This window comes from Candoia aspera, chromosome 1 (genome assembly GCF_035149785.1).
Source record: "Candoia aspera isolate rCanAsp1 chromosome 1, rCanAsp1.hap2, whole genome shotgun sequence".
Classification (NCBI taxonomy): Eukaryota; Metazoa; Chordata; class Lepidosauria; order Squamata; family Boidae; genus Candoia; species Candoia aspera.
In genome coordinates this window covers 225,768,384-225,780,716 of record NC_086153.1, presented here as the reverse complement: position 1 = coordinate 225,780,716, position 12,333 = coordinate 225,768,384, and the positions used below count along the sequence as shown (strand labels likewise).

At 42.2% G+C, this 12,333-nt stretch overlaps 1 protein-coding gene across 2 annotated transcripts in view; it reads right to left on the bottom strand.

The window, feature by feature from the left end:
- Positions 1 to 12,024, bottom strand: part of LOC134487209 (keratin, type II cytoskeletal 8-like) — a 95,968-nt gene extending 83,944 nt beyond the window's left edge. For both annotated transcript variants that reach the window (XM_063288868.1, XM_063288867.1), the window contains exons 1-8: positions 11,516 to 12,024; positions 7,441 to 7,649; positions 5,427 to 5,487; positions 3,888 to 3,983; positions 3,346 to 3,510; positions 2,490 to 2,615; positions 1,175 to 1,395; positions 504 to 553 (exon numbers count right to left, since the gene is read on the bottom strand). In XM_063288868.1, the coding sequence (XP_063144938.1) occupies positions 504 to 553; positions 1,175 to 1,395; positions 2,490 to 2,615; positions 3,346 to 3,510; positions 3,888 to 3,983; positions 5,427 to 5,487; positions 7,441 to 7,649; positions 11,516 to 11,803 (1,216 nt within the window). In that variant the 5' untranslated portion in view covers positions 11,804 to 12,024. The remainder of the gene's footprint in view (positions 1 to 503; positions 554 to 1,174; positions 1,396 to 2,489; positions 2,616 to 3,345; positions 3,511 to 3,887; positions 3,984 to 5,426; positions 5,488 to 7,440; positions 7,650 to 11,515) is intronic.
- Positions 12,025 to 12,333: the final 309 nt, after the last annotated feature.

Genomic DNA, 12,333 nt, shown 5'->3' with positions numbered 1-12,333 from the left:
AAAGAACAATTTCCCAATAGATAATGGTGATGCTTGTATATGTCGAATATTCCCCAGATAATCCTCCCCAATATGTAAGAGTCATACAACAAGCACATACGTTGAGACCTGTTTGAAAGTTTAATGTTAAACTACCACCACCATTTATCATTAATCACTAGTGCTAAGCCTCCTTGCACATCATCTTCTGAACCTGAAAATTAAATATCGCTATAGCATAAGTGATACCACTATCTAACAAATAATTTAAAGTGCAGGGATATGGAACGTCAAGAGGGGCAAAGGAGGATTTTAGGTAAACTTTTGGCATCAATTTGTTTCAGCCTTTTTTCAGGACATGACCCAAATACCCAGATGGGGAGAATCAGGACACTGCAGAAAGTTCAGAGAGAACTGAGAGGAAGAATAAAGCCACCACATTACCAAAAACCTCAGGAGGAGAGGGGTCAGTAAAGCAGAGGTGCTTGATTCCCTCCACCCCTTGGAACCGGAAGACTGCTTACCTAGCTTGTTAATGGCATTGACCTGCTGTGCTGGAACCTGACCAACCATCCTGGGAGAAGAAAAAAATGTATTTGTGAGTTTAGAAAGTGTGTGAAAGACAGCCTGGCTTCTTTTGGAGGAACAGCCACAGCTCACTGGTAAAGCATGTGCAAAAAGTCCTGTGCCAAGTTCTGGGAACCTACAAGTAGGGCCAGAAAAATCTGTCTGAAACCTTGGAGAGCTGTATTAGAAGATGCTCTCCTAAGATGCTCACGTTGTCCCATCCTAAACGGCAGTGAGAATCTAGACTCACATCTGTGTTTCTGCCATCTGTTCCTGAAGGATTCAAGCCCCTTGTGACCTGATTACCTTCCTGCAATGCACTTCTTCCTGTTTCTGACTATTATAATCTCGATGTGCATATATTTGCAAGCTGACACATGACAGTATCAAAATACCATGCAAAGCAGTTTTCCACCCATAGAAATTGTCCTTTCCTGTTTTCTTAGATCACCCTACCTGGACATGTTATCCTCCAACACTACCCAATTAGGAATTCTGGGAGCTGATATCCAACCTTTGCGGAGGGCCCTAGGCTGGAGAAGGTTGCCCTGGGTGGTTGAATGCAGAGGAACCAATTCATACACATCCAGCACCCATGCATAGAAAGGCCACGGCGACTCTTGCTTACCGGTTTTCTTCTCCTTCCAGCAGCTTTCTGTAGGTGGCAATTTCTATATCAAGGGCCAGCTTGAGGTTCATCAGTTCTTGGTATTCTCTCATCTTGGTGGCCATGTCATGTTTGGCTTGCTTCAGCACCTCCTCTAGGTCTTGGACAGTACTCTTGGCATTTTGCACAGCCTGCTCCCCTTGTTCTTCAGCTGAGGCCACAGCATTTTCTAGACTGGCTCGCTGGGTAGGAGGAAAGAGGAACATTTCTGTTTCCACGATCTGGGTGGGAAGCCTTATGGAGAGTCCAGCAGCTAAGAAGAGGCAGCAAGGGCTCAGAAGCAAAGCCTCTCTCTTTAAGTATGGTGGGAAAGACCTTGCCTCTTTTGAGCTACAACTGCTTGCCTTCCATTCCACAAGGTTATTGTGAATGGCCAAGAAGAGTGTGAAGACAGTTCAAGGGAAATAACTTCCCAATGCAGGAAGCAGCTAAAAGTCAGCCAAGAAGAGAAGCCAATGCTGGGCTCAGACACTGTGTTGAACCCAAAGTTGTGCAGCTTTTTTCAGGTTGAGGGCTATACTTGGTCTTTGAAATGCATGGCCATGTTGGCCTTCCAAAAAGTGATGGGACCAATGATTACTTGCAATCTATTTAATAATTTTTGCCTTTGTCACATTAGCAAATATTATTGATAGCAACTATTAGAGAGGAATAGTAATGTGTTTGTTTTATATCTCACATTTCTTCCAGGAGCTCAACAGTGTTCACACAAGGATCACTCTTCATTCTGCCTCCCTAACCACCCTGTTGTACTTGGCCTAAAATCACTCAGCAAGTTTCCACAGCTGAGGTGGACTGCACCCAAAACTTAGGAGGGACAGAGATTGTGCACCCCTATGCCTACTCCAAAGTCGACAAACACACCATAGCTTAGCACAATTTATGAGCTCAGTTAAGGTTTTGGGTTGAAGACCTCTAGAATGAAGTGCTGGCCTCCAGGCCACAGGATTCATCTAGTGATATTAATGAAGTAGAGGAAACCTTACAGCTGGTGGTTTTGAGAAGCCTGTCCCTCTCATAAGAAATTATGCCCTGTTGTATTTTATTTCAGTAAAGGAGAGGACACTTGCAGCTGGATGAATTAAAACTAGACATGAAGAGAGTTACAAAAGAGAGCAAAATGAACAATTGGCTGGATCCCAAGGGATAGTTAGGCTTCAGAGAATGGGTTGTAGGTAGAGTCTCTTTGGCATTTCCCCCCAGCATTGTATGTTCTCTGTTTTTATGAATATTTTGGGTTAAGACTTGTGATTCTGTCCAGAGACTGGCAGTTTACCTGATTCTTTAAGGCCTCAATTTCTGCATTGACATGCTGAGCATAGCGAGTCAACTCAGCAATCTGACCCTTGATGCTTTTCATCTCACCATTATGCTTCTGAGTTTGCCTTACAATGTCATCAATCTGGAAGGGGACAGAGGGGTAAACAGGAGTCACTATGATAGCAAGATGCAGGCTCCATAACAAGAATACTAGGACTCTTGTTGTCCAAACATATGGGCGGGTTTCTTTAGATATGCTGGACATCATATCATACTGGACTTCTTCTAGAACAAAAATGGGATAAAATCTAGGGGCATGGGAGGCATAATTAGAAGTCAGAGAAGTTTCCTGCATGAGCCAAAGTCCTTTCTGGTAGTGCAAAAGGTTGGGTCCAAGTCATAATACTTCAACCATTTTCAGATACATGCATACTTCATTACTACAGCTAGGTGAAGTCTGATCAGCAATGAAAGGATCAGACCATGCTGTGCTACTGGCTCTGAAATTATTATTGGGATGACAGTGTTATCCTGAAAATTCAGTCACTGGTCAGGCCTTACCTAGAGAATTACAGCAGCTTAGTTGAAATAGTCCTCTCCTGGACTTGCAAATCCTTAAAAGACTTTCCTAGATTCCCCTGAGTTGCAAAACAATACCAGATTCTTTTCCTTGTTTCTAGAAACTGATTGTTTTGTTTGTTTGGATCTGAAATTAGATTGCTTTAATCTTGTAACAGTTCGTATTGGCAGGCTGGATTTCTCAGTTTAATATTAAAGAGGTAGCAAAACAAGATTGCTCACTACCAGCGCTTGCACGTGTACAGATTATACTTCCATGATGTGGATTCAGGGAGATAAAAGTGACCCGTCACCTTGCTTTTGTACCACTGTTCAGCCTCATCACGACTCTTGGCAGTTATGGCCTTGTATTGCTCTTTCACCTCATCAACAATATGCTTCATCTCCAGTTCCCGGTTGTTGTCCATGGCCAGAGTGACCATTGCATTTTGGATCTGAGATTGCAATTCCCTGATCTCCTGGATGGGGGCAGGTGAAGCATGATAAGTTGTAAATGACACTAATAGAAGAGAATATTTGTAGCTCAGGATTAAACTATGGAGTCCTTGGTGCTCTCTGAGCTTGGTTGTTTGCTTGCAAGCTCAGGGAGCACCAAGGACTCATTCTAGTTGACATTGCAACTGTAGCCCATATGTGGGGTGGGGGAAGTTTAATCATGGGGAACTTGATCCCATCCACTGCATTATTTGCTCTGTCCTCAGTGCTCTTGCAAGGAGCTACTGGCAAAGAAGTGAAAATGAGAGAAAAATAATGTCCCTGTTCATTATCATCACCTATAACAGATACATCATTCATTCATTCAATTCATTCATTCATTTTTGTCTCTGGTACTCACCTCTTCAAAGAGCTGCTTGAGGTATTTGATTTCATTCGTGATGCTCTCTAGCTTGGATTCAACATCTACTTTCTGCAAGTAAATATCATCCAGGTCCTGCCAGAGGAGAAAAACAGACAGCAGGATTCTCCTCTGGATACTTGTCATGTTCCTTGAATCTCACTAAGTATTATATGAGGTGGAAGTTTCCAATTTTTGAGTTAAATATATGACCAAATATATTTATTTGGCCATATGTTTAAATATGACCCCAAACTTTTTGGTGAGCCTTTAATTTGCCACCAAATCATATTATTTAATGTGACTGAAAGGGAAAATTATTAAATGCACATTTGGATACCATAATCAAAATAATGGTGTGTAATTTAATTAATTTTAATTTTAATTACAGTCATATTTAATTACAGTCAAATCTAGTTCTTCTCCTGGCCCTATCCATTTTTTTCATGGCAGCCCCTAGCACATTGTGCAAAATTTGGCAGGCCCCCATCCTTTTAGCCTTTCAGAGGGCCATCAAAGCCTGGCTTTTTACCCAAGTGCTGGAGTAGAGTGAGGATGTCTGGAGTTGGTTGTGGGGCATCCCAAAGGGATAATTGAGGCACTGGGTTTTGGTTTGGTTTTATGGTTTGTTTTTTATAGCAGTTGTGAGCTGCCTGGAATTGTGTCTTTAGATGAGTCGCCATACAAATCTTTTAAATAAATACATACATAAAAAACAAGAACAGTTGTTACTTAAAAGAAAAAAGAAGACGACTATGTATCCTTTATTTAGTATTTAGTATTTCCAGTACTTCAAATCAACAATACTCAGGTGTGTTCTGCAGTGATTCAGGATATTTGGGGATATCATTTATCAGTAAAGATGCAGTGCAAGCGCACATGGGGAAGATATGCCAAGCTGTCACAATATCATATTGGGGTAGGGGAACATCTGAGGGCACTGAGCTGCTTGAAGGGGTTCAACAGCTTTTTGGGAATGCTGTAGTTTTTCCAGATAACGAACTCCTCTATTTGATAAGCTTGGCCTGGAAGCATGAACCATCCTCCGTATAGTAGAACAACACTGGTTTTAAAAGTTCTGAAAACTTGAGCAAATCTATGCATTTTCTCTAGTGGGCAGAAAAAAAGGAATAGTTGCAGTAAACCTCACTTGGTGCTCTCCAGCTGAAGTTAAAGGAGAATGGAAATCAAGTCAGACTCTGTCTATGTATCTGTCCGTCCATCCATCCATCTTGTGTGCACTTTTCCTATTTCATAGAAGCATGCAGAATATGGAGGCAAAAACATTTAACAGGCCCCCTTCCATCATACCATATAGAAACCAGCCCTCTGTCATATTGCCCAGAAAGAGAAGAAAAAGTAAGGAGAATGGGTGAATATGGGGAAGTAAAAGGAAAGCTGGGACTGACAGCAGCTTGAACTTCTCAAGAAATAAAGTTGTGTAAGCTGGAAGTTGCAGAAGAGAGAAAGCAGTCTTGGGTTGGTCAATGGTAAGAACCTCAGGTCCCACCAATTTTTAGGCTCCAATACTCATTTCACCTTTTTAGTCACCACAAACTCATTTTCCAGTTGATTACGCTGATTTATTTCCTCTTCATACCTACAGATCAGAGACAACAGATAATATTTGTGAGGTGAAATGGGGAACAAATTAAGATCAGTTTGTCCAGTGGGTACGTACCATTTAAAAACTCTCTAGCCTCCACAAGAGCTGCAGCTTGTCTTCAAAGCATCCAACACATACCATTTTAGATTAAAGTTATAAAATAAATATGAAAACTAGCTAGTTGTAACTATCACAACTATTGATAGTTGTGAGCCAGTTTGGTGTAGTGGTTAAGGTACCAGACTAGAAACTGGGAGACCAGGAGTTCTAGTCCCACCTTAGGCACAAAGCCAGCTGGGTGACCTGGGGCTGGTCCCTCTCTCTCAGCCCTAGGAAGGAGGCAAGGGCAAACCACTTCCAAAAAACTTTGCCAAGAAAACTGCAGGACTTGTCCAGGCAGTCTCCAAGAATCAGACACGATTGAACGAGAAAACAAAATTGATTGTTGTAGCACTGGGAATTTAATCGATGGAACACTAAAACTCAGCTGAGGTAAAATAAGACTGAACATAAATTGCTTTTCAGAATTCTTCACCTAATGTGTGGGCAGAGAAATGAGATGGGTGATTTCTCCAGGTAGGAGAATAAATGTTCAACAACTTCACAAGGGCACAACCATCTCTTAGTGGTGACATTTACACTGCTACTGAAAATGCCCCATGGCAGCATTCCCTCATGATACCTTCCCTTGGGATTTAATGGAAGTGTGGGAAGCCAATGTCAGGTTTCCCCCAGCAAACTGGACTGGAAACAGGATGAACAGGCTCTCAAGGTTTCAAAAATTTCTGCTCAGTAAATTTTCTGTAGAAAAGCTGGAGAATTCCAGTATCTGCTGTGTGTCAAATACTGTACAAGACCTATTTATAGAGAAATTATTGTTCAAATTCTTGCACCTCTTTCTCTCACCAGTATGGCGTAAGGGGCTAGAAGCTGCTCTCTTCTGGGAGGGAAGAACGGTTTTCACTTCTCCCCTGTGTTAGTAACAGACAGATTTGTTTGCTTGTGACCATCTGAGAACTAGTTCTCACACCAAAGTGGCTGCAGATTGACTGGGGGGCTACCATTCATTACACTTTCACGCATCCTGAGCATTTTACAACTAAATAAGGACACAAATGCCACATTCCACTCATGAGAAATTCACTGAAAAAAATCTGCCCCCTTGAAAAAAAATTCTGAAGTCAATTCTTTTTCATCAAATTGAATGAGAATTAGGAGAAACAAAAATGCAGGCAACTTTATCTGCCTGCCAAGAGCTTTTATGTGCTTTCATAACTTACAGGCTGAAGGGCCTACAGTATTTATTGTGAAGAAGAAGAACCACCTACAACCTGGTCAGTGAAATCTGGCTGCCATCAGATCATTCAAACATAATATCTCACCACTTACAAAACAATATTTGTGGAGTCCTTGGTGCTCTGAGCCTTGTTGTTTTCTTGCAGACGTTTCATTGCCAGACTATTGCCAGACAAGCATTCCTTGATTGGGCTGTTGTTGTCAAAGAACTCCCAAGGAGAGAACTACACCCCTACCAACACAAGCAGGGCAAGCCACGGTATATGAACTGAGAGCAAGGCCCGCTCCCTCTTTGCACTGAAGATGTTGCCTAGTCTGGCAATGAAACGTCTGCAAGAAAACAACCAGGCTCAGAGAGCACCAAGGACTCCACAGTTCAACCCTGAGCTACAGATATTCGCTTCAATTGGTAGAACAGTATTTCACAATACAGTGCCTTTTAAATGGTTGCACAATAATGCCCATCTTTACAGATTAGAGCATGCCTAGTTTAAATCTGGAAAATCTCCCCCTGCCACAGAGTTACAGCCCTGATCTGAATTAGCCTTGGTCACATGAAGAATATTTAGTTTAAACAGACACATGTATATTCACACATACAAACAAAATATTAAATAACAAATCCAACATTATCTCTTATGATTTGCTCACTGGCTTTTCAGTTCCTCCAGAAGGGTCTGTGTGTGGTCCAGCTCGTTTTGCAATTTCATCTTATCTTGATTGAGCGTGTCTATCTGCTGCTTAAGGGGCTGGCTGTGGGCTGCCATAATGTGCCCCAAGTTGGATTTGTATTGGTCTTTGCCCTTCAAAAGCTTCAGCTGTGTCTCTAGCACTTGGTTCTGCTGCTCAAGTTTGCATACCTTGGAGAGGGAGAACAGAGAGATAAATAAGAAACTAAAAAGAGAATCAGGAAAAGGCATTTAAGATCTGTTGATCAAGATGCAGGATTCTACCCCACCTCAGTGGCTATCTAAATAGGCAAAAGTTTTATCTGGCCATTTATGGACAGTCCCACAAATCCACTGTGTAAGAATCTGTGGCCTATCTAGAATTTGCTGTCATCTGAAATTATTGTTAACCACTGGTTTATGGCCCAAATATTTGATAGGAAAATAAACTGCTTTGGTTTCTATTTGTTTTTGAAGGAAATCATTTTGTGAAATTTTTACCACCATTGCGTAGTGGCCAAGAGGTGCATGTTTGTATCATTGCTCTACCTTGAATCATAAACCCAGTTATTTGTACTCTCCCTGGCTTCCCACATCTCAATTAAACTCCAACAGAAGATATGCTTAGAGAACTCTTGCCATACAGCTTTTTCTAAACATAAAATCACAACTCATCCAGAATGTGGTGGTATGCATAGTTTTGGGCGCCTCTTGATTCATATTACACAGTTGCTGCGTGAGCTGCACTTGATTATGATTATGTGCTATCAAGCTGTTTTTGACTCCTATCAACCACATAGATACATTTTCTCCATGATGATCTGTTCCTAACCTTGTCCTTCAGCATTTCCAGCGATACACTCATTGCTACTATAACTGAGTCTATCCACCTTGCTGCTGGTCATCCTCTTCTTCTCTTTCTTTCCACCTTCCAGAAAGGTAGGTTTTTGGATAATGTGTCCAAGGTAGGATAATTTGAGCCTGGTCATTTGTGCCTTGAGTGAGAACTCTGGGTTGATTTGTTCAGTGATCAACTGGTTTGTTTTCTTGGCTGTCCACGGTATTCTCAGGAGTCTTCCCCAACACCAAAGTTCAAAAGTATCAACACTCTATTTTGCTTCTTCAAAGTCCAACTTTTGCTTCCACAGAGCGTCACAGGGAATATCGTGGCTTACACGATTCTGATCTTTGTAGGTATAGAAACATCACGGCATTTGAATATCTTTTCCGAGGCCTTCATGGCTGCTCTAATAAGTGCTGGTCTGTGGCGGATTTCTTAACTGATTCCTTTACTGTTGATGGTTGATGCTAAAAGGCAGAAGCTATCCACTACTTTGACATCTTCATTGCCAGTTCTAAGGCTGGTTGTTCTACGTTTTGTCGTTAGTTTGGTCGTGAGCTGCACTGGGTTCAATTTTTTTTTCTGAGTACAAATAAGGTGCTGGTTATCATCTTTAAAGCCCTGAATGGCACAGAGCCAGGTAACTCTCCCTGAAGGTATCTGCCCATTCCACTAGGACTTATAGGGTGGGAGTGCTCCAGGTTACTTCCCTTAAATGTTGCCATCTAGTGGGACCTACACAGTGCACTTTCTCAGTAGCCCCCTTGCCCTTTGGGATACCCTTCCCCCTGAAATCTGGCAGGTCCCTCCCCTCCTAGCCTTCCAAAAAGTGTTAAGGACCTGGTTTTTCCCCATAAACCTTGGGGTAGTGTGAGGCTGGAGCCCAGAAAAGTTTCTTGTGGGTGTGTGGGGGATGTGTTGTGGTTGGAGGTGCTGGGATTTTCTGAATTTTTTAATGGGTTTTTTTTTACTGTTTTTTTACTTGTATTTCTGAGCCACCTAGAGTTATGTTGCATAAGAAGGACAGCTATACTGTATATTATAAATAAGCAAGCAAGCAAGTTGGCAGCCAGGGAATTTGCAGAGGGATTGAAAGGCATGTGCAGAAAAAGGACTGGAACCAGCCATGTTGAAAGTTAGGAAAAACTTCCTACCAGGAAGAAGCACCGGGTGAGGTGGTGGGCTCATTGGAGGAGTTCAAGTGGAGGCTAGATAGCCATCTCTCTGGGAGGCTTCAATCTGACAGGTTGGATCCAAGGGCTTAAGGGGCCTCTTTTAATTCTGTGCTTCTACAAATTATCTTTAGCCAGCACTCTATACATCATGCACCAGGTCTTCTGGTAAATAACAGAAAAAGCATTTGTGATGAAAAATCCATTCTGGATATACAGTTTATAAGACAGATGTCTGTGGGCGTGGAAAACTTTTGAAAACTTTCCCAAAGCCATATGAATATACAATTTCCCTAGCTCACATCTTGGAAAATATTAGTAAGCTGAATGCATTGCTTCTGAGAGCCATATACCAGATCGCCAGATGCAAATGGTTTACAGTAAGTTCTTATCTGACTTCCTAATCTTAAAACAGAAAAACCTCCAATTTACAACTATTCTCCATTTCAGTGCAACTGAACAGCATGATTTTTATATATATATACACCTTTTTAAAAAAAAAAAATGGTATAGTAATTAAGGTGCTGGACTAGAAACTGGGCAACCTCAGTTCTAGTCATCCCTTAGGCATGTAAGCCCAGCCCACCTCACAGGGTTGTTGTTGTGGAGAAAATAGGAGGTATTTAGAAGCATTGTGTGTGCCACCTTGAGTTGTACAAAATAAAGCTGAGACATAACTCTATAAATAGATAAAACCCTTGACCTTGATTTGGAGACACTGCAGAAACACCGCTGGGAATCAGAGCAGAGAAGCTGTCAGTGTGACTAAGTTCTTTCAGAACCAGAGGTGGATTTAGACTTACAAGGATGGCATTTGGCACAGAGAAACCAGACAGGGGGAGCCACAGAAGTATCTTGACCTTTTTTCATATTCATAACCATCAATAGAAGACTAAATAGAAGCACACAGTTTCAATTTGGTGAGAGCCATACCCAACTTCTGAAAGCTTTTATAAAAGAGATGATGTTGACCTGGGAGAAAAAAATTGCTAACATGAGGTGGGTGAGGGTGGAAGGAATATACTGAGGTCCTGCAATTGCTTTATCAAGCACGACATTGGTAGCAGCTTTTCAAGATTTGAGACAGAAGACCTTGGTCCCACTTCGAGGTCCTATGGATTCAGTCTGTTTTTACTTCTGCAGAACATGCTCTACTGCTGAAATCTTTTCCTTGAAGAGAACAGTCAAGTATTATAACCCGACTCTGAGATTTGATTTTCTCTCTTTAAAATCTCTTTTCAAACTAACCTGGGAATACCCACATGACACTGGAACCATAGTGAAAGGAGAATTAACCATGTTTCCTGCACCACTCACTCAATCCAGTTGCTTAGACTACCATTGACTAGTTTGGAAAACTCTTAGGATATTCTGGCTTGCATCATTTTTCTTGAGTTACTCATGGGATGAAGGACTCCTGAAAACCACTATTTTTACCCTCCCATCTTGTGTTGCTGTGGTTGTGTAGGTTTATTATACTTTTTTCTTCTCTTGTGCACTGTTTTCATTGTGCTCCATTGTGCTGTTATATTCTATTTTGCTTTTAAAGATTTTTAAAATAAGCATCATTCTTTTGCAATAAAGCTAGCTTTAAAAAGTCCACCCTTCTTCAACTCTAATACAACCCTTGATGACTTTATGGACACATTCATGTAGTTTTCTTGGCTACAAGATATAAGAGTTTTTTTTCCCCATTCAATCTTGTCCAATTCTCGGAGACAGCCTGGACAAGTCCCTGCAGTTTTCTTGGCAAATAAGAGAATTACCACTACCTTTTCCCTGGATTTTATTTTCTTTAATTTACAGCCCAATGTTCAGCTTTAAACTATTAAAATGGTGTCTAGGCTAGTTGAAGCACTAAAGGGGACACATAACTTCAAATCCAGGCAGGTCCGTGATACACACTTTTAAAAATACTTTTTTTTTCTTCCAGTACCCTCTTTATTACTGGTTGTGCAAGCTCCAACTAAGCATGGACACAAAGTTACACTTCCCTCTCTCACACACGCACACGTTCGCCTTAATACGCGTCTCTGAGACCGCACCTTGTCAATGAAGGAGGCGAACTGGTTGTTGAGCCCCTTGATCTGTTCCTTCTCTTCCGTGCGAATCTGGTGCAGCTTGGGGTCGATCTTCAAACTGGGCAGGGCGGAGAAAAGGAAAGGCGTCGAGGCAGAGAGGGGAGAGCTAGAGAAAGTGCTGAAGGATCCTCGGAAGAGTCCCGGCTGAAAGGTGCCCGAACTGGCTCGATACAATGAGCTTCGATTAGGCAGGGATCCGTGGGAGCGGCTGCTGAAGCTCATATTCCCCGGGCGGTGGTAACCGATACTCATGGTGCAAAGCGCGCTTGGTCTCCGGTGACCACTAAAGTGAGAAACGGAGGTTCGGTGCCTCGTCTGAAATAAATACCTGGGAAGGTCCTGAACGCCCCACCTGGCGTATCTAGGCGTCTTATTGGCTGAGACGAACGCCCACCGAATCTTCACCCTGACGTGGAACACGAAGGTTTCTTTCCCTATTTACATTCACTCAGTGTATTCCCGCTACCTCATTAGCATAGTCCCACCCAAGCAGCCACGCCCGCAGTGCGATACCTGAGCCGCCAGTTTAATGTCCAGATTTATCCCAGAGGAGCGAGGGTCTTTTTGCGTACCACACCCCCGCCCCCCAACACGTATACTGTGTGAGTTTTGCGCTTGTATCGTCAGTCTCCACCCTGCAGCTTGTTTTTCCAACGGGATATCTTACGTGGCTTAAATAATATGCCCGAATATTTGCTCGGCAACTGTTAAGGCTGACCTAAACGCACCTTTCCTTGCTGTGTAACTAAGAGTGACTGATGCAAATGAAACGCTCTTTTATT